Here is a 20,982-nt window from a genome sequence, read left to right as displayed (position 1 = left end):
AAGGAGAAGATTAATTGTGTGTCATCTTCATAGCAATGATAGGAGAGACCATGTGAGGTTATGACAGAGCCAAGTGACTTGGTGTATAGCGAGAATAGGAGAGGGCCTAGAACAGAGCCCTGGGGGACACCAGTGGTGAGAGCGCGTGGTGAGGAGACAGATTCTCGCCACGCCACCTGGTAGGAGCGACCTGTCAGGTAGGACGCAATCCAAGCGTGGGCCGCGCCGGAGATGCCCAACTCGGAGAGGGTGGAGAGGAGGATCTGATGGTTCACAGTATCGAAGGCAGCCGATAGATCTAGAAGGATGAGAGCAGAGGAGAGAGAGTTAGCTTTAGCAGTGCGGAGCGCCTCCGTGATACAGAGAAGAGCAGTCTCAGTTGAATGACTAGTCTTGAAACCTGACTGATTTGGATCAAGAAGGTCATTCTGAGAGAGATAGCGGGAGAGCTGGCCAAGGACGGCACGTTCAAGAGTTTTGGAGAGAAAAGAAAGAAGGGATACTGGTCTGTAGTTGTTGACATCGGAGGGATCGAGTGTAGGTTTTTTCAGAAGGGGTGCAACTCTCGCTCTCTTGAAGACGGAAGGGACGTAGCCAGCAGTCAGGGATGAGTTGATGAGCGAGGTGAGGTAAGGGAGAAGGTCTCCGGAAATGGTCTGGAGAAGAGAGGAGGGGATAGGGTCAAGCGGGCAGGTTGTTGGGCGGCCGGCCGTCACAAGACGCGAGATTTCATCTGGAGAGAGAGGGGAGAAAGAGGTCAGAGCACAGGGTAGGGCAGTGTGAGCAGAACCAGCGGTGTCGTTTGACTTAGCAAACGAGGATCGGATGTCGTCGACCTTCTTTTCAAAATGGTTGACGAAGTCATCTGCAGAGAGGGAGGAGGGGGGGAGGAGGATTCAGGAGGGAGGAGAAGGTGGCAAAGAGCTTCCTAGGGTTAGAGGCAGATGCTTGGAATTTAGAGTGGTAGAAAGTGGCTTTAGCAGCAGAGACAGAGGAGGAAATTGTAGAGAGGAGGGAGTGAAAGGATGCCAGGTCCGCAGGGAGGCGAGTTTTCCTTCATTTCCGCTCGGCTGCCCGGAGCCCTGTTCTGTGAGCTCGCAATGAGTCGTCGAGCCACGGAGCGGGAGGGGAGGACCGAGCCGGCCTGGAGGATAGGGGACATAGAGAGTCAAAGGATGCAGAAAGGGAGGAGAGGAGGGTTGAGGATGCAGAATCAGGAGATAGGTTGGAGAAGGTTTGAGCAGAGGGAAGAGATGATAGGATGGAAGAGGAGAGAGTAGCGGGGGAGAGAGAGCGAAGGTTGGGACGGCACGATACCATCCGAGTAGGGGCAGTGTGGGAAGTGTTGGATGAGAGTGAGAGGGAAAAGGATACAAGGTAGTGGTCGGAGACTTGGAGGGGGAGTTGCAATGAGGTTAGTGGAAGAACAGCATCTAGTAAAGATGAGGTCGAGCGTATTGCCTGCCTTGTGAGTAGGGGGGGAAGGTGAGAGGGTGAGGTCAAAAGAGGAGAGGAGTGGAAAGAAGGAGGCAGAGAGGAAAGAGTCAAAGGTAGACGTGGGGAGGTTAAAGTCGCCCAGAACTGTGAGAGGTGAGCCGTCCTCAGGAAAGGAGCTTATCAAGGCATCAAGCTCATTGATGAACTCTCCGAGGGAACCTGGAGGGCGATAAATGATAAGGATGTTAAGCTTGAAAGGGCTGGTAACTGTGACAGCATGGAATTCAAAGGAGGCGATAGACAGATGGGTAAGGGGAGAAAGAGAGAATGACCACTTGGGAGAGATGAGGATCCCGGTGCCACCACCCCGCTGACCAGAAGCTCTCGGGGTGTGCGAGAACACGTGGGCGGACGAAGAGAGAGCAGTAGGAGTAGCAGTGTTGTCTGTGGTGATCCATGTTTCCGTCAGTGCCAAGAAGTCGAGGGACTGGAGGGAGGCATAGGCTGAGATGAACTCTGCCTTGTTGGCCGCAGATCGGCAGTTCCAGAGGCTACCGGAGACCTGGAACTCCACGTGGGTCGTGCGCGCTGGGACCACCAGATTAGTGTGGCCGCGGCCACGCGGTGTGGAGCGTTTGTATGGTCTGTGCAGAGAGGAGAGAACAGGGATAGACAGACACATAGTTGACAGGCTACAGAAGAGGCTACGCTAATGCAAAGGAGATTGGAATGACAAGTGGACTACACGTCTCGAATGTTCAGAAAGTTAAGCTTACGTAGCAAGAATCTTATTGACTAAAATGATTAAAATGATACAGTACTGCTGAAGTAGGCTAGCTGGCAGTGCCTGCCAGCAGAGATACAGCTCTCCATGTACTCACCTAAGATTGTACTTTTCTATATCACGTATCATATGGCTATGTACAAAACCAAAATGACCCTATTTTCGTGCATTTTAAAATCTGCCATGGGTATACTTGATAAAACTGCAATACAGAACTCAGCTATGCTCAGAAAGCTGTGTAGGTGAGTATTCCCCCCAAAAAGTAGTTATTTTAGAGCAAATCTAAAAAAGTATTTATTTGAATCCAGGTTTCTCTGGAGACATAATATGAAGTTAGAGGTTGGCGTGCTGGAGAACAAGCTCCGTTTGTTCTTCACGTTTGGCTGAGAAATCGCCTGCAAATTGCAGTCACGAAAACGCTGAAAAATATTCCAAATTAGCTCCATAATATCGACAGAAAAATGGCAAACGTTGTTTACAATCAATCCTCAAGGTGTTTTTCAAATATCTATTCGATAATATATCCACCGGGACAATTGGTTTTTCAGTAGGACCGATTGGAATAATGGCTACCTCTGTATTTTACGCGAGAATCACTCTGAGAGCATCAGGTGACCACTTGCGCAATGTAGCCGCTTACGGGTATTCAACATAAATGCGTAAAACTATGTCACAATACTGTAGACACCTTGGGGAATACGGAGAAACAGTAATCTGGTTGAAAGCAATAGGGAAGCATTGGAACGCAGCGCTTTCAAAACATGAGGCACTTCCGGATTGGATTTTTCTCAGGCTTTCGCCTGCAATGTCAGTTCTGTTATACTCACAGACAATATTTTTACAGTTTTGGAAACTTTGGAGTGTTTTCTATCCTAAGCCGTCAATTATATGCATATTCTAGCATCTTGTCCTGGCAAAATATCCCGTTTACTAAGGAAATGTTATATTTCCAAAAATGAAAATACTGTCACCTAGTCACAAAATTAACTAGGCGCTGAAAAGTAGCAGGTGCATTACACATTCCAAAGGGCATCACAGTGTATTGTATGAAGTTATCAGGCGTAACGAAAGCCGAGATGTCAGAAGCTTGAGATGTCAGAGGCACCTGCCAATAACCTTTTAGCAAATCTAACTTACTTACATAATTAGCAGAGCCAACTCTATCAATGCAGTCATCTAAGCGATGTAGAGGAAAATATTCAGACTTTGTAACGGCATTTACGTGACGATAGTTCGTACACATGCGGGACGTACCTCAGGCTTAGGAACGAGAATGCACAGGGAACTCCAGGAGCTGTTACTGGGTTTTGCCAGTAAAATGACACACACGGGAAGAACGTCTACCATCTGGGGTCTTTATCACATAATTGGTGTCACATAGTTTATTTTCCACAAGATATGGCCCAGACAAATGTGCCAACAGAGGTGAGCCAGGGATTGGCAACAAAACTAAAAAAACTAAATGTGTGCCCCTGGTGCAAGAATGGCCAACAGGCTCTTTGTCATAATGTATCTTCATGCGTTTTTGAAACAAGGAGAGAGACTTTGGAGCTGACGCACATGCGGCCTTCAGTCTTTCCAGTATCTTACTGACATAATACAACATATTTAGTGGTGCTACTGGGTGTAGGAGATAGGATATGTTCCTTCAAAACATTTAGCAGACCCCGTGGGGTGTGTCCAAAAACAAGGTCCGCAGGGCTGAACCCTAAGGACTTTTGTATTGTTTCCCTGATAGCAAATAGGACAAAGGGTACCCCCTTATCCCAATCGGTACTGATAGCCATGTAATACTTGTGTAGCATTGCCTTTAGCGTTTGATACCAGCGTTCGGGGGACTGTTGACTCTCCGGATGATATGGACTGGAGACCTGATGAGAAATATACAGCATCTTTAACACATTTGAGAACAGTTTTGACATAAAGTTAGTTCCCTGATCAGTCTGGATTACTTTAGGGAGTCCAAACGTAGAGAAGAACTTCACTAGTGCCTTCACCACAGTCTTAGCTGTTATAATACGGAGAGGGATAGCCTCTAGGTATCAAGTAGCACTGCACGTTATTGTTAGTAAGAACTGGTTACCTGACCTGGTTTTTGGCAACTGACCTACACAAACGATTATCACTCGTTCAAATGGTTCCCCCACCACGGGAATCGGGCAGAGAGGTATACGGGGAACTGTTTGATTCGCTTTCCCAGTGAGTTGACATACATGACATGTTTTACAAAATTGAACCACATCAGACTTCAAACCTGGACAGAAAAAATGTTGAAGGACTCAGTTATAAGTCTTTGTGATCCCCAAAAATCCGGAACACGCCTGGTCATGGGGGAGTGAGAGCACCTGCTGTCAGAACGGTGTAGGAACAACCACTTGACACACTTCACTCCAGTCACTAACACAGTCATGAGCTGCCCATTTACGCATCAAAACTCCTGCTTCCATAAAGTAGGCGGTCTCCCGAGTGTTAGCTTCCTCAGTGGAAATTACCGAAGCAAAACACTTACGAAGATCAAGTTGTAGAAATATCTCAAGGATGAGCAATGGAAATAGGATGCACCTGAGCTCAATTTTGAGTCTCATAGCAAAGGGTCTAAATACTTATGTAAAGAATCCTGTTTTTCCTTTGTCATTTTGTGGTATTGTGTGTAGATTGATGAGGAAAACATGTAATTGAATCAATTTTAGAATAAGACTGTAATGTAATACAATAAAGGGGTCTGAATACTTTCTGAATGCACTGTTTTTGTTCTGACATGCACTGTCAACTGTGGGACCTTATATAGCCAGGGCCTCCCGAGTGGCGCAGTGGTCTAAGACACTGCATCTCATTACAAGAGGCATCACTGCAGTACCTGGTTTGAATCCATGATTGGGTGTCCCACAGGGTGGTGCACCATTGGCCCAGCGTCGTCCGGGTTTGGCCGGGGTAGGCCGTCATTGTAAATAACAATTTGTTCTGACTTGCCTAGTTAAATAAAGGAAAAAATTAATAAATGTAATAAAACTTTTTTTTTTAAATCTCTTGTGAATGAAGGCTAGCATGTGCATGCAGCAAGGTAAGAAACAGTGCATGCCTTTATTTTCTAGCCTAGCCAATTGGCCTATATGTTTTGATAAGGTTTGTATCACAACTAAAGTGGCCAAACAACTTCTTAAAATTAAACACACTCCTCCACTTTACAATCAGTGTAGAGCCTAATTGGCATACATAGGCGGTGTGTGAGTTTCAAGTTTGGGCAAGATATATTTAACCATAAAAATACTAATTTTATTGATGTATTTGTATTTATTTTTCAGCTTTAATATTGCAGATAGATTCTATCAACATAATTGTCTGCATCATTCCTAATCCTCCATATATTGTTTTGTAAATATACAGTGCATTCGGAAAGTATTCAGACCTCTTGACTTTTTACCAATTGTTTTGAAACGTTACAGCCTTATTCTAAAATGGGTTAATTTGTCCCCCCCCCCCAATACCCCATAATGACAAAGAAAAAATGGGTTTTTAGAACGTTTTGAAAATGAGATACAGAAATATCTCATTTACATAACTATTCTCACCCCTGAGTCAATACATTTAATTTTCAATACATTTTCCAACATTTCTAAAAACATGTTTTCACTTTGTCATTATGGGGTATTGTGTGTAGATTTTCAAATGCATTAAAAATAAAAAACTGAAATATCACATTTACATAAGTATTCAGACCCTTTGGCACGATTATGGCCTCAGAGTCTTCTTGGGTATTACACTACAAGCTTGGCACACCTGTATGTGGGGAGTTTCTACCATTATTTTCTGCAGATCCCCTCAAGCTCTGTCAGGTTTGATGGGGAGCGTCGCTGCTCAGCTATTTTAAGCTATTGTAAGGTATTCTTCATACTATAAAATAATAACAAATAATGCCACAGAATTCTAAGCAAATCCTGTCTGCTAAATGAACTAGTTTAGCCCACAGCCATATGGCATAGACATTTCATGGTCTAACATAAGGACAACTCAGAGTATGCTATTCTGTTCTTCTAAAATATACAACAGCTTCTTCAGACCTGTCTAAAATAAATCATTGGTTTATTGTGATAGTGTAGGCTATATTAAATGGATTTATTAGACTTTTTTAAATGTAGATGTTACAAAGGTTAGCATCAGTGTCTTGTAGGCTATGTGTGGAAGACCAGGAGATGCTAAACGTATATACTTGTATGATCCGCTCGTCGTCCCCTTATGCTATAGTTTGTACATCTCAATTGTCATAGAAACCACATTTGTTAAATCAAGTCAGCCATATCAGCTATGTTTTTTTTAAAGGCAGTAAATGAGGCTGAATTGTTTTGCTGCCAGACAAGGCACCGCTGCTAGCCAGCTGTAGCAGTGGTAAGGTGTTGGGACTTTACTGTTGGGATAGCTTTTTGTAGGCTTTATAAGTATGTACAGTTTGTGGGCACCATTTGTCACCATTATAGTGCAATTCGTGAATTGTTTAGTGTTGTGTATTGGCTTTGCTGGAATGTTTTCTATTTTGTTTGCTCCACCAAGATTTATTCAAACCACTTTGTACATGACCTGTAGCTACACGCCTTCCTGGTCTCATATGTTAATTCTTAACACAGTTTTATATAGCTCATTCAAAAGGGGTGGTTCGTGAGGCTGACACGCTCTCTTATCTCACTCAAGGGGCAGTGACTTCTCACTTGTACAAAGTTATAGAAACAAATGTATCTTATAGTATCTAAAATCACATGCCTCTCTTAACAAAAACACTCATAATTTTTCATATTTCATACACAACATAGAGGATGGAGATGTCGTACATGTAGTATGTATATATTTCAAGTTACAGTATTTCCTTTATAACATTTTTAATGACAACAAAATAACAACCGAAATGACATTATTATTCTTTAGATCGGCTCTAACCATTCCTCACGTACTACGTTAGAAACATTGTTACAGTATTCGCTTTAGAACGTGTTAGAGTTTCGGCAGGAGAACGTCTGTGAAACAAAGGCACATTCCTGTGTGAATTTGGAGAGGGAGATAGCTGAAAAGGTTTGAACTGTCAAACCCAACCCCCTCTGTGGGTGAGAGAGGATCTGATCTGACCCATCTGGATCCTCACAGGACAGTCTTTACAATGACAAGAGTGTGCAAAGCTGTTATCAAGGCAACTTTATATATATATGTATATATATATTACTCCGGACTTCAACATTGATTATCCTAATATTTCTATATTTCTTAATTCATTCATTTACATTTTTGGATTTCTGTGCATTGTTAGATATTACTGCACTGTTGGAGCTAGGCCACAAGTTTTTCACTAGACCCACAATAACATCTGTTAAATATGTGTATGCAACCAATACAATTTGATTTGATTTTGGTATTCCCAGGCATTATCCCATCCAAGTTCAGGGTGGTATGGCCACAAATCAAATCAAATTGTATTTGTCACATGCGCCGAACACAACAAACTTGCCGTGAAATTCTTATTTAACCGGTGCTGTACTGCACCGCTGTAACTCTGCATTGTGTGTGGTTGATTGAGACTATAGACGTGGACTTTGGAGATCAGGTAGTTTTAATTCATAAGAATTCACTTTCTGCTACCTGCATCTGCATCCAAAAGGAAATAAAAACATTTGTAGAGCACATATGTTCTGTGAATCATCGCCTCTTTCTCTCATAATGCATCAAAATGATTTTTGAATACAAAAATTGGTACAGGCTCTCCTTATTATACATAACATATTTTACATAGATAAAACCACATACCTGCATCCAAAAGAAAATAAAACATTTGTAGAGCACATGCAGTATGTTCTGACAATCGTTGCCTCTTTCTACAACAGATGCACAATAGGAGGGACTGGGATCATTCGAGGAGCTAGCCATCGTTCACACATACAATAGCTTGCTAATACCTTAGCTAGCTAATAACCACATGTTGAATTCAGAATGTTGATATCATCCTAAAAAGTACAATTACAAGTGCATCTTAACAATTACCATCCACTTATGAGTAACCTCTAAATATATAACATTATTCATGAACAAAACACTGTGTGTATGACTTTGTGCTTAAAAGAATCAAACTTTTCTGAAGATGACAGAAAAAGTGTGCCTACCTCTCATAATGCATCAAAATTATTTGAGCACAAGCACGCAGGGCAAAACGTAAGTACACACTCCCCTACTCCCAGGATGTAGGCATGCATAATAACAAATCAACATGACATATTCATATATGAACCTGGTGAAATTTACAGGGTACTTTAACAACTGTTCCACTTACAACCAAGTAACCAAAAATGCAGTTCAAGAAGTAGAGTTGAGAAATTTTTTACTAAATAAAATAAAATAACAATAAAATATCAAAATGATAACGAGGCTATATACAGGGGGTACTGGTACCGAGTCAATGTGCAGAGGTACAGGTTAGTCGAGGTAATATGTACATGTACAGTAGGTAGGGGTAAAGTGACTTTGCATAGATAATAAATAGCGAGTAGCAGCCGTGTTAAAACAAGGGGGATCAATGTATATAGTCAGGGTGGCATTTGTATTAGTTGTTCAGCAGTCTTATGGCTTGGAAGCATATGACAAACAGGTTTCCTACTAATTATTTGACTCATGTTTAATTCTTACTGTGTTTTCAAGCCAAATCTAAGATGCATTGAGGTAGCCAACTAACTTCAGCTTGCCTGCTTCGCTAGAATTATAGTGATAATGATTAGCTTTCAAAATATACATACTCAGATACATAACCAGCAGTCTCTAGCTATACTCACAACCACTGGTCGCGGGTATGATCGTTGTCAGCCTGCAGAAGTGGTAGCGTTGGATGCGATCTTACCATCTAGCAAGACTGTGGGAACTGCATTGGCAGTATGGAGCACATCTTCACAAGGTTGAAGTTGGGAGACAGCTAACAAAGCTAGCGTTACTTGTGCAGACTCAGGGACCGAAAAATTCCAATCACCTATTGCATATGGTAGGGTCCTTGCAAAGGATATGCACTGCCAACTACTACTAATTATACTGCTACTGCTACTACTACACTAACTCCAATAATAATCTAACTCAAATCTAGTGGATACTATGCCAGTACTAAAACGATACTGAATATGCTAATTAATGGAAAATCAGTAAAAGGCTGTTCATTCGGTCTCAAAGAGGATGATTTGCATGTGGAACTTGGCCTTTATACTGTGTTTGGGCAAAAGGTGGCATGGATAGTTGACATATTTGTAATCCAAAACCAACCTTAATTTACTCGTTGTGATGCACTGAGGTACCAAAATTATCATATTTACACTTTGTAGTCAATTGACACTAGAATACATGTTTTCAAAGGGATTTGTAGGTTTGACATACATTTTTATTTAACTGTAATAAACTGTAATTTTGATAAAATAAGTCTTCTTTTTTCAGATAACATTGTATAAATGTCTTATGATGTTTTGATGAGAATTAATTTGATATTTTGCTATGATTGTTACTTTTTCCAATAGTTTTATATGACCCCAGTTGGTTATACATGCATGTAAAATATGTTTGTAGTAATGAAGGATAACAAAGTCTTTTCAATTCACACATATTTTTATAAATCCTCCAACTCCACATAGCCTTAGCTGACTGATAAAATGTGAAAACGAGATGTAATACTCACAGAGGATTTTTTAAAAATCAATGTGATTATTTGAAAAAGCAAAGTGTCTAATGCCTGTCATATTTGGTTTAATAATTTGCCCTAATCCAGCGAAGGCTTGTCACTCAAACTCAGTGAATCGGTCAAATAATGGATTTTACTGCCTGGAGTGACATATTTTTTCCTCCTCCTCTACTAGCCCGGAATCATCCTAAAAAAGTGCTTGACAGTTTGTCACTGCCTTATTGGACTAGAGGGGCAAAAGGCAAAGCTCAGCTGTCACTTTGTTTAAGTGATGTACTCCTGTTATTTAAGCCTTGTCAGCTTGCCTGATGAAGCTTGGAGTATATATATAGCCTTGCACTGGTATATAGCCTTGCACTGGTCACCTCCCCACTCTTCTGTCTGTCTGCTCGTTTATCCAAGACGCTGTTGAGCTTTCTTTACAGAGCAAGAAAATGAGAAACAGGTAAAAAATTAAAAATGAGTTTTGGAAAAGTTAGTTCAGTAGTGTTATTGTTATGATTGACAGTCTGATGTTGGGTGTGTCTTGTCCTGGGATACTCAGTCAGTGTCATGATACCCTGGAGGTTTTGTCTCGTTCCCAGTTTGTCCCAGGGACTCCCCCAAGGACTTATTTAGGAAGTTATTTGGACGTTCCGTCATGATCCCCTGATTGTCCCAGGTCCCAAACCATTATAAGTAAAGTGGCATCGGGGTTTTAAGGTAAGTGGTACACTGTTCAGCTATAATAGTGTAAAAATCTCTAAACAATGACAATGATATTTGACATGATCACTTAGTACACATTTTTCAACATGACCCCATCTGGTATTTGAATGTACAACCTCTGGATTTTGGGTATTCTGCTCTTTCTGCTGTGCCACAAAGTCTGCAGAATTTCAGAAGTCTACTACACATTCATTACCTATAATACATATTTGCACTTAACAAAATTGTGCCATCTGCACTAAATCTGCACTAATTATCAGTTAATCTATGGAGCAAAAAGTTCATTATATTCTTTAGGAATATAGTGAAGTAAAAGTAGTCAAAAATATAAATAGTACAGTGAAGTACAGATAACCAAAAAATGACTTAAGTTGTACTTTAAAATATGTTTACTTAAGTATTTTACACCACAGCAAATTGTGTCAAATTTGTAAGTTGAAAACATTGTTAAAAGCTCTGTTTGTTTGTGTGTGTGTCTCTACAGTGGTTCGTGCTTTAAAAGTTGCAGCCTACTGCAGCACAGCTTACGTGGTGCGCAGAATTCTATGGCATGTTATTTAAGTGCCAACCTCTGGTACCATGCTAGTTAGTGCTAGTCTGACCACCAAAGGGCATCTTTGAGAAGTGCAGACCTCACTACCCTCTGGAGAGCCTTACGGTTGTGGGCGGAGCAGTTGCCGTACCAGGCGGTGATACAGCCCGACAGGATGCTCTCGATTGTGCATCTGTAGAAGTTTGTGAGTGCTTTTGGTGACAAGCCGAATTTCTTCAGCCTCCTGAGGTTGAAGAGGTGCTGCTGCGCCTTCTTCACAATGCTGTCTGTGTGGGTGGACCAATTCAGTTTGTCTGTGATGTGTACGCCGAGGAACTTAAAACTTACTACCCTCTCCACTACTGTTCCATCGATGTGGATAGGGGGGTGTTCCCTCTGCTGTTTCCTGAAGTCCACAATCATCTCCTTAGTTTTGTTGACGTTGAGTGTGAGGTTATTTTCCTGACACCACACTCCGAGGGCCCTCACCTCTTCCCTGTAGGCCGCCTCGTCGTTGTTGGTAATCAAGCCTACCACTGTTGTGTCGTCCGCAAACTTGATGATTGAGTTGGAGGCGTGCGTGGCCACGCAGTCGTGGGTGAACAGGGAGTACAGGAGAGGGCTCAGAACGCACCCTTGTGGGGCCCCAGTGTTGAGGATCAGCGGGGTGGAGATGTTGTTGCCTACCCTCACCACCTGGGGGCAGCCCGTCAGGAAGTCCAGTACCCAGTTGCACAGGGCGGGGTCGAGACCCAGGGTTTCGAGCTTGATGACGAGCTTGGAGGGCACTATGGTGTTAAATGCCGAGCTGTAGTCGATGAACAGCATTCTCACATAGGTATTTCTCTTGTCCAGATGGGTTAGGGCAGTGTGCAGTGTGGTTGAGATTGCATCGTCTGTGGACCTATTTGGGCGGTAAGCAAATTGGAGTCGGTCCAGGGTGTCAGGTAGGGTGGAGGTGATAAGGTCCTTGACTAGTCTCTCAAAGCACTTCATGATGACGGAAGTGAGTGCTACGGGGCGGTAGTCGTTTAGCTCAGTTACCTTAGCTTTCTTGGGAACAGGAACGATGGTGGCCCTCTTGAAGCATGTGGGAACAACATACTGGGATAGGGATTGATTGAATATGTCGGTAAACACACCAGCCAGCTGGTGTGCGCATGCTCTGAGGGCGCGGCTGGGGAAGCCGTCTGGGCCTGCAGCCTTGCGAGGGTTGACACGTTTAAATGTTTTCCTCACTTCGGCTGCAGTGAAGGAGAGTCCGCATGTTTTAGTTGCGGGCAGTGTCAGTGGCACTGTATTGTCCTCAAAGCGGGCAAAAAAGTTATTTAGTCTGCCGGGGAGCAAGACATCCTGGTCCGTGACGGTGCTGGTTTTCTTTTTGTAATCCGTGATTGACTGTAGACCCTGCCACATACCTCTTGTGTATGAGCCGTTGAATTGAGATTCTACTTTGTCTCTATACTGACGCTTAGCTTGTTTGATTGCCTTGCGGAGGGAATAGTTACACTGTTTGTATTCGGTCATGTTTCCAGTCACCTTGCCCTGATTAAAAGCAGTGGTTCGCGCTTTCAGTTTCACGCGAATGCTGCCATCAATCCACGGTTTCTGGTTTGGGAATGTTTTAATCGTTGCTATGGGAACGACATCTTCAACGCACGTTCTAATGAACTCGCACACCGAGTCAGCGTATTCGTCAATGTTGTCGTCTGACGCAATACGGAACATATCCCAGTCCACGTGATGGAAGCAGTCTTGGAGTGTGGAATCAGATTGGTCGGACCAGCGTTGAACAGACCTCAGCGCGGGAGCTTCTTGTTTTAGTTTCTGTCTGTAGGCAGGGATCAACAAAATGGAGTCGTGGTCAGCTTTTCCGAAAGGAGGGCGGGGCAGGGCCTTATATGCGTCGCGGAAGTTGGAATAGCAATGATCCAAGGTTTTTCCAGCCCTGGTTGCGCAATCGATATGCTGATAAAATTTAGGGAGTCTTGTTTTCAGATTAGCCTTGTTAAAATCCCCAGCTACAATGAATGCAGCCTCCGGATATATGGACTCCAGTTTGCAAAGAGTTAAATAAAGTTTGTTCAGAGCCATCGATGTGTCTTGCTTGGGGGGGAATATATACGGCTGTGATTATAATCGAAGAGAATTCCCTTGGTAGATAATGCGGTCTACATTTGATTGTGAGGAATTCTAAATCAGGTGAACAGAAGGACTTGAGTTCCTGTATGTTGTTGTGGCCACACCACGTCACGTTAACCATAAAGCATACGCCCCCGTCCCTCTTCTTACCAGAAAGATGTTTGTTTCTGCCGGCGCGATGCGTGGAGAAACCAGCTGGCTGCACCGTCTCCGATAGCGTCTCTCCAGTGAGCCATGTTTCCGTGAAGCAAAGAACGTTACAGTCTCTGATGTCCGTCTGGAATGCTACCCTTGCTCGGATTTCATCAACCTTGTTGTCAAGAGACTGGACATTGGCGAGGAGAATGCTAGGGAGTGGTGCACGATGTGCCCGTCTCCGGAGTCTGACCAGAAGACCGCTTCGTTTTCCCCTTTTTCAAAGTCGTTTTTTGGGGTCGCTGGCTGGGATCCATTCCGTTGTCCTGGGTGAAAGGCAGAACACAGGATCCGCTTTGCGAAAGTAATATTCTTGGTCGTACTGATGGTGAGTTGACGCTGCTCTTATGTTTAGTAGTTCTTCTCGGCTGTATGTAATGAAACCTAAGATGACCTGGGGTACCAATGTAAGAAATAACACGTAAAAAAACTGCATAGTTTCCTAGGAACGCAAAGCGAGGCGGCCATCTCTGTCGGCACAGGAAGTGACTCAGAGCAGTGCGAAACGGTGCTAAAATAATTGTAGGCTATTGCTTCAAATCCTATTGCTTCTAACTTCAATATGCTCTTTAAATAAATAAGACCTACACCACTTTTAACAGCACATTACTCAACTCTAGTGAGACTCATGCCACCTACGGTAGGCCTACAGTATAACGAAAAATATGATGTGATTCTCCGCCAATAACTACATATTGGAGGATTCTAAATGCAAACCAAAAGCCACCTCATTGGTCTCCCGGTGGCGGCCGGCATGGGTATCTGTAGCAACGCATTTTGCATTGCCGTGTCTTAGACAGCTGTGCCACTGGGGAGGCCCTGTATCAAAATACAGAGAGGTGTTGGTAAAGGTATATTGTCCTGCTAATAGCACATAATGGGCTATTATAATACTGTATATGGTGTCCAGGTGAGGATAACCAAAACATTTATTTATTAAAGACTATCAGAAAGAATGTTGGTACTTATTTATTTCGATCCAAAGCCATGAATGAGTGAGTCACTCAGCTTTGTGTAGGTGCCGCTATATGACTGTGCCATCAACTTGATAATATATAACGATAAGTGAGCGATTGTAATCTGAATAAAGTTTTCGAGGGAGAGAAACACTGGGCCAATTGTGCTCCACCCTGTGGAACTCCCAACCACGGTCGGATGTGATGCATAATAATACTTTTTGGGGTATTATTTGTTTTGTCTTTTCTGGTGGATTAAACTGAAATTGCAACCAATCACGGGCCGGTTATGATACAGCCAACCTAACTTAGAAATACATTTGACGATAGAATTCTCCCCCTACCCTCCTTCTAGGCAAGACCATTGTCCAACTACCTGCTAATAGCCATAATAGGGCTGTACAATGTAAACATTGTTTGAAACCGGTGTTTGAAAGAGTATTTTCCAGTAAGCAACAATTTGTTTACTTTCATTAGACAACTTGTTTCCAATATTTCTGTAATTCAGTGATATTTATTCCCATTGTAATTCGTCATGAATCCATAACTAAATAAACATGGTCATTTTAAAAGAGTATTTTTATTATTATTTTATTAACAAAGCATAAAGAGGCCATTATTAGTTACATTGTTTTAGTTTGAATGTGCAGACTGGCACTAAGAACAACGGGAACGTTTCCCTAGTCACCACCATTATTAATGCAATGTCCCTTAAAGTGCTGCCCCCTTCCTCCTCCTCCCTTTCCCATGGGCTAGGGCCATCTTCTGTGCACGGCTCTGCGACCCATCCTGTGCCCCCTGCCCTCGTGCCTTGAACCTTGTGCGATTTCAGTGGATACAGATGGTGAACTGCAAAGCAATCCCAATGTGCGCCACTCGGGAGCCATGACCTATATGACCAATAAATATTGTCCTGCTAATAACAGGGTCAATAATATATCTGTGAGAATATTCAAGGGGCTTTTATATAATTCTAAATGAATAATAATAATAATCTCTTTGTTTAAAAAATAACAATATTTTGGCGAATATTTTGTTTTCAAATAATGTAAAATGAGCGAGAAAAAGGCCATTCTTGAACATGGGGTGAGACATTGTTACTAATTTGTAAATAAAGTCAGTTTGTTATTTAGAATGATTTATTTCGGTTTTTAGAGGGCAAGAAACCAAAAACCTACAGTCATCTCATGGGTCACCCAGTTGAGGGGGGCATGGGTATTGAACCAGCATCTGTAGCAACACAGCTTGCACTGCTATGCAGTAACAGTGCATTGGGCACTGTAGGCGCTGTACAACGTGACCGGTCTGGAGTGGGCTACACTACTACAGTAAGAGAAAAATAATCCTAACAAAATGAAATACTAAAAACCTTAGTGTAGCAAAAGTTTTAGTAAGTAATACTGAGGTTGTGCACAATTATCAGATTTTATTTAGGTTTATGCCGCCCACTCATTGTCAGTTAGAGACACAGTAGGACCCAAAAGCATAATCAGTGCTCTAACGCCCTCTGTGCTGATCTGGAGCATTGAAGTGTTGACGCAGGGTACCGTACTAAACCACAAAGTACCGCAGCATAATCGCAAAATTTTTAGTGGAGCAACCACTGTACCATTACCAAAAGACAAGAGCTGTGAATTGATCATTGGTCCACCAATCAGGGCCTTGATGGACCACGTGCCTTGGGGAGAACGTTTCTTTGAGACCATCATGTGACGTCCCCTGGACAAACCGGGAAAGAGACAAAAAATTCCAAAGTCCCTTTGAGAACGTTCCCAGGGGGACCATCACATGACGTCATGTGAACTAGTCAAATGAAAGTCCTGGAACGTCCTAAAAAGGTCCTGACATGATCCTCAGTGACATCCTGGGAACTTACAGGGAACTAGACAAAGGTCCCCTAGAGAACGTTCCCTTGGGACCATTATGGGATGTTCTCGGTACGTCAGAGGCATAACGTCATGCCAAAACTCTCAAGGGACTTAATGGGAACGTCACCGAATGTCCTCAGGACGTCCCTGTATGCTGGGATGGTTTGATCAAAGTTTATTTAACATGACCATTTGCAGTGAAAAATTATTTACCAAGATTGGTGTTGCCATGGTAACTAATCTCCTCACTCTGAGGTCCATTTGGGGACCTATTTTAGAGATGGCTGAGGACTGGAAATAAAGGGATGGGGGATATTGAGATAAGGGGAGGTAAAGAGAGAAAGGGACGGAGCAAGAGAAGCAGAGAGGGTGATGAACGATTGCAGCATCTGTGTGGCTGTGTGACAGGCCCTGAGCTACCATGTTGGCTCTGTATAGATCCTTTTACGGACCCTTTCGCTAATAAAAGACTGACAGCCAGCCCTGAGTGCAGCACACACACAGATATGACAATTATTTATCTCAATGATAGATGTCGTTTCAGTGGTTGGTTTAGCGTTTCGCTAATAGCTTTCTCCACACGAAGTCTGGGACGTAAAGCCATCCACCCTATATATAGGGCTAGGTTTTCCTAACTTCATGTGAAATCCGAGTTTAAAGTTGGAGAGAAATAGCTTTATTTAATCAAATGCTATAATGGTGCTATAAGAACATAAAGTAGGACTACTGGTAAAATGCACACGAGGGGGTACTTACGGGGTATGGTAACCCAAAATGATTGAGACCCTCAACTGATCTTGTGGATGCCATTTGGAGCACAAATGCCTTTACTGCTTTAGGGGTCAGCAGTTTTTAAGTGTACACAGTATTATGACTGAAATGTCTGTATTTCTGAACCCTTTCCCCATTCCCATTCTTCTCTTGTGCCGTCTTGTTGTACTTCAGCCCCAAGTCCAGTGGAACGTGACAAGAGTGATGGACATCACTGTGTTGGGACAATATAATTGAACAACTATGTCTGTCTCTGTCTTCTCAGGAAACCAAAATCAACTGTGTGAGACTGGCTACTAAAGGTATGAGAACTCTTCTTATATTTTCCATGCGTAGGAAGTAAATTACTTGATGCAATGAAATCAGAGATATACATGTTTAACAACGACTCGGCCCAATGAATGCAAATTGTATTGAGAGTGGTATATGTACACCTGCATAGAGGTAGACTTTCCGTATTTTAAAGGCATACGTGACCACAAGCCCCACAATCTTTTCAGTGTTGAGCCTGCATGGTTTCGGTCTATACAGTCCAAGATTCTGTGCAGCTTTTCTTTTTCTCTCCATTCCACTTCTTTTCTTTTCTCCGAACCATCTTTATAAAAGAACACATTAAGGATCAGTAGTATCGTAGGACAACCTCCATTAATATAATGGATGGTGACAAAAACTAAAAACGGGTTCACGCATTTCACCATTTAATTATTATGTTTGATTTCCTCCCATTTTCTTTTTAAGTTGCTGCTTATTTTTTTAGACATACATACAATTGGGCATTGACGATAATCTTCTTATTTAGTTGTAAATTTTCCTGTTTTCTTTTGTCTGTGTCAAACATTTATCCTCATCAGTGGGCTCTTTCCTTTCTTTTCTCTTACCATCCTTCTGTTATGAATTGAGCTCTTTACAGTGATTAGAGTCTATACTTGTAGACACACTGATTGTGTGTCTGCTTTGGAAAATACATGCATTTTAAACCTTGTGACCCTTCATCTGTTCAAGTACAAATAGACGGCTTGATTATTTCAATATGAATGGATTTTATAGTTTTATACTTTATAGAATCAAATAATAATAATTGTTAACATGGGATTCTTGAGCTGCTTGTTCGCTAACACCAAGGAAATGTTGCTGAGATTGAGGCTGTCCTAATACGGACACCATAAAAGTTGAGGTCCAATTTTGGATCGAAACTGCCACTAAGTTCAAACATATTTTGTGTTCTTTTCCATTTTTTACTCCATCTCCTTTTATCCTTCTTCCAGTCAGAATCAACAGTTAATACCAATGTTTGCATTCCAATGTCCCATTCACATGCACTGAGAATCAAACCTCTAAAATATTCCTCTGAAGTAGATTTTTAGAGCAGAAGATGCTATTAGAAGCACTTCTACTATTTGGCCTTTTTCCTTTAATGGAAGCTATCAGAAGCTTGTTGAAATTAATATATTCAACCATCTATATATACTGTATAATCATACTGCCCATAGTTTTCTTCAAGGTGTTTTAGCAATAGTACTTGATTTTTTTCCTACTACTGTGCTAAATGTGAAATTGAAACGGTGAAGGCGACTTTTTTAGAAACATTTTCTTTGTTTCTTTTTTCTCTCATGCATGCTGACCGGGAATTATAAACCTTGTTCTTAGTGGTAATAGGTAGGGGACAAAATACCACGCCGTACATACTTGTCATCCCCAGTGAAGGTGATTATTGCTCGATAGACAGATTTCTTTCTTCTGTTATTTTACAGACATTACTTTGGTTGTTCCCTCCTACTTCTTCTGTTTGTATTTTTTATTTTCTCTCTTTCCTCATCTTAATGCATTTGTTTGCATGTCTGGTCCACAAAAGTGTAGCTGGCTGTCATTGATTCCATTGAGACTAATGTAGATTGGTGCCATAAGTATGTATGGTTATCGTCCCTTATTATTGTCATTGTTTGTTTGTTTATTTAAAAATCCCTGACATTTGTTGGACCCATAGTTGTCTTGTAGTTTTGCTCATGGATGTATTAATCTTTTCGGCTGATTTGAATATGTATCTATTTTTCCGTTATACATTTGGTAGAAAAACAGATATAGACACAGCTTAAACACAAATATCTGACAAAAATTTGGTTATTTGCATCTACCACGATCTCTTTATGATTGTCATTTTTCTTTTCTCGTGGCAAGAACATTATTTTGTACTTTTTTATCATCCAAATGCCATATGCAAAAATTGTTCACTATAACTGTAAAGCAAGACCGTAAATTAAGTTATTCAGTTATCATGCCAAATTCTCAAATGTCTGAACTTTATTTTCAAATATTTAGGTCTAACTTACTACAAGGAACGCATACAGTGTAATTATTACGTTACAATAGGGATGAGTCGAGATAAGCTCTAGTATGTCTCTGAGCAAAACATCCAAAAGCTTGACACATTATGTCAACCCCCTCCCTTCCTTTCCAAATTTAGTCTGCATTTACTCACCCAAACATCCTCCATACAACTGTTGTGCAACCTGCCTATGCTCCACCCTCACTGTTTGTCACCGGTCCGCTCCCTGAATGGAACATCATACCAGTTAGCTACTCTCCTGTCTGGCTAGATATAGACCAATGACCTGTGGTTGTAATGTCTATACACCCCATTTCTACACATCTTTGCCATAATCCACAAGGAATCATGTTCTAATCTTGTTCATCCATATATTGTCTGTGAATGTCAACTATCATTTAGATGTGCCATACAGATTTACACATTTAACATAGAGATTGTGTATGTAGAGTTTTTGCTTCTTGTGTCATGCTGTGTTGTGAGGAAATATGAGTTGCTTGCCATGTGTGTGCACTTCAAAAGGATGAGGTACAATACCTCCTCCCCCACCTCTCCCCTCTCCATAACTCCAAACCTTATCACAGAGTACAGCTTGCTTGCTCTTGATTCAGAGGAAATGCTGTTTTCTCCAATGGGGCTGGTGCCCATGTATATATGTGTTGCTTTGTGTCACTGTGTTTGGTGTTGCTTTACTTAGCATTGGAGCTTTGCATGGAGATCTGACTGCATACACTTAACATGGTCAGGAAAGTCTGACCGTGTATAGTGTATGCAGACATCCCAACCCGGTATCTAGTCGGTAGACTTTGTGAGGTGTTGCCTTATGCTAAGTTTGCCCTTATACACTTCGATGAGTTTCCATCTACCTCAATGTGACGTGACAAAATGTTCAATGGCCGTGACTTAAATGAGAAAACGGTTGCTGGAAATCACTTTCTGGTGTCAAGGGAAAAGAACATCCAGGTTAGATGAACAAGTTGGCAATAAAGACAGTGTGGAGAATGAACAAGACAATTTTAATTGTACAGAATACATTTTATTGACATCTGTTTGGTATTTACCTTTGAGCACACCCAGCAAACAGGGGACATCCAAAGGACATTCGACAACGTTCTCATTAGGTCGCTTTAAGGGTTTCGGCGAGACGTTATCCCACTGACATTCTAAGAATGTTCTAGGGAAATTACATTATCCTAGGGACCATTGCAGTATGTTCATCACAGGTCCCAGTTGGTCGCAGTATAACATTATAATAAGGTATTTTGATTATGAAAAGGTTCCTATTTGGTTCTGATAAAATGTGGGACATCCATGTGACATTCAATGACCACAAGGGGATGTTTCATGATGGTCAAGGGGAAGTCGCATGATGGTCCCAAGGGAAAGTTCTTGGGGGACATTTGGCTAGTTTCATGTAAACCCCTACAACTCATCCAGAACGCCGCAGCCCGTCTGGTATTCAACCTTCCCAAGTTCTCTCACGTCACCCCGCTCCTCCGCTCTCTCCACTGGCTTCCAGTTGAAGCTCGCATCCGCTACAAGACCATGGTGCTTGCCTACGGAGCTGTGAGGGGAACGGCAC

At 42.0% G+C, this 20,982-nt stretch overlaps 1 protein-coding gene across 1 annotated transcript in view; it reads left to right on the top strand.

The window, feature by feature from the left end:
* LOC124008536 (receptor-type tyrosine-protein phosphatase T-like) overlaps window positions 1-20,982 on the top strand; it is a 553,654-nt gene that overhangs the window by 324,160 nt on the left and 208,512 nt on the right. Inside the window, 1 exon segment of the mRNA XM_046319881.1 lies at window positions 17,343-17,379. Within this exon segment, the coding sequence (XP_046175837.1) occupies window positions 17,343-17,379 (37 nt within the window).

Source organism: Oncorhynchus gorbuscha, linkage group LG21 (genome assembly GCF_021184085.1).
Source record: "Oncorhynchus gorbuscha isolate QuinsamMale2020 ecotype Even-year linkage group LG21, OgorEven_v1.0, whole genome shotgun sequence".
NCBI classification, from domain to species: Eukaryota; Metazoa; Chordata; class Actinopteri; order Salmoniformes; family Salmonidae; genus Oncorhynchus; species Oncorhynchus gorbuscha.
This window is presented reverse-complemented; position numbering and strand designations above follow the sequence as displayed.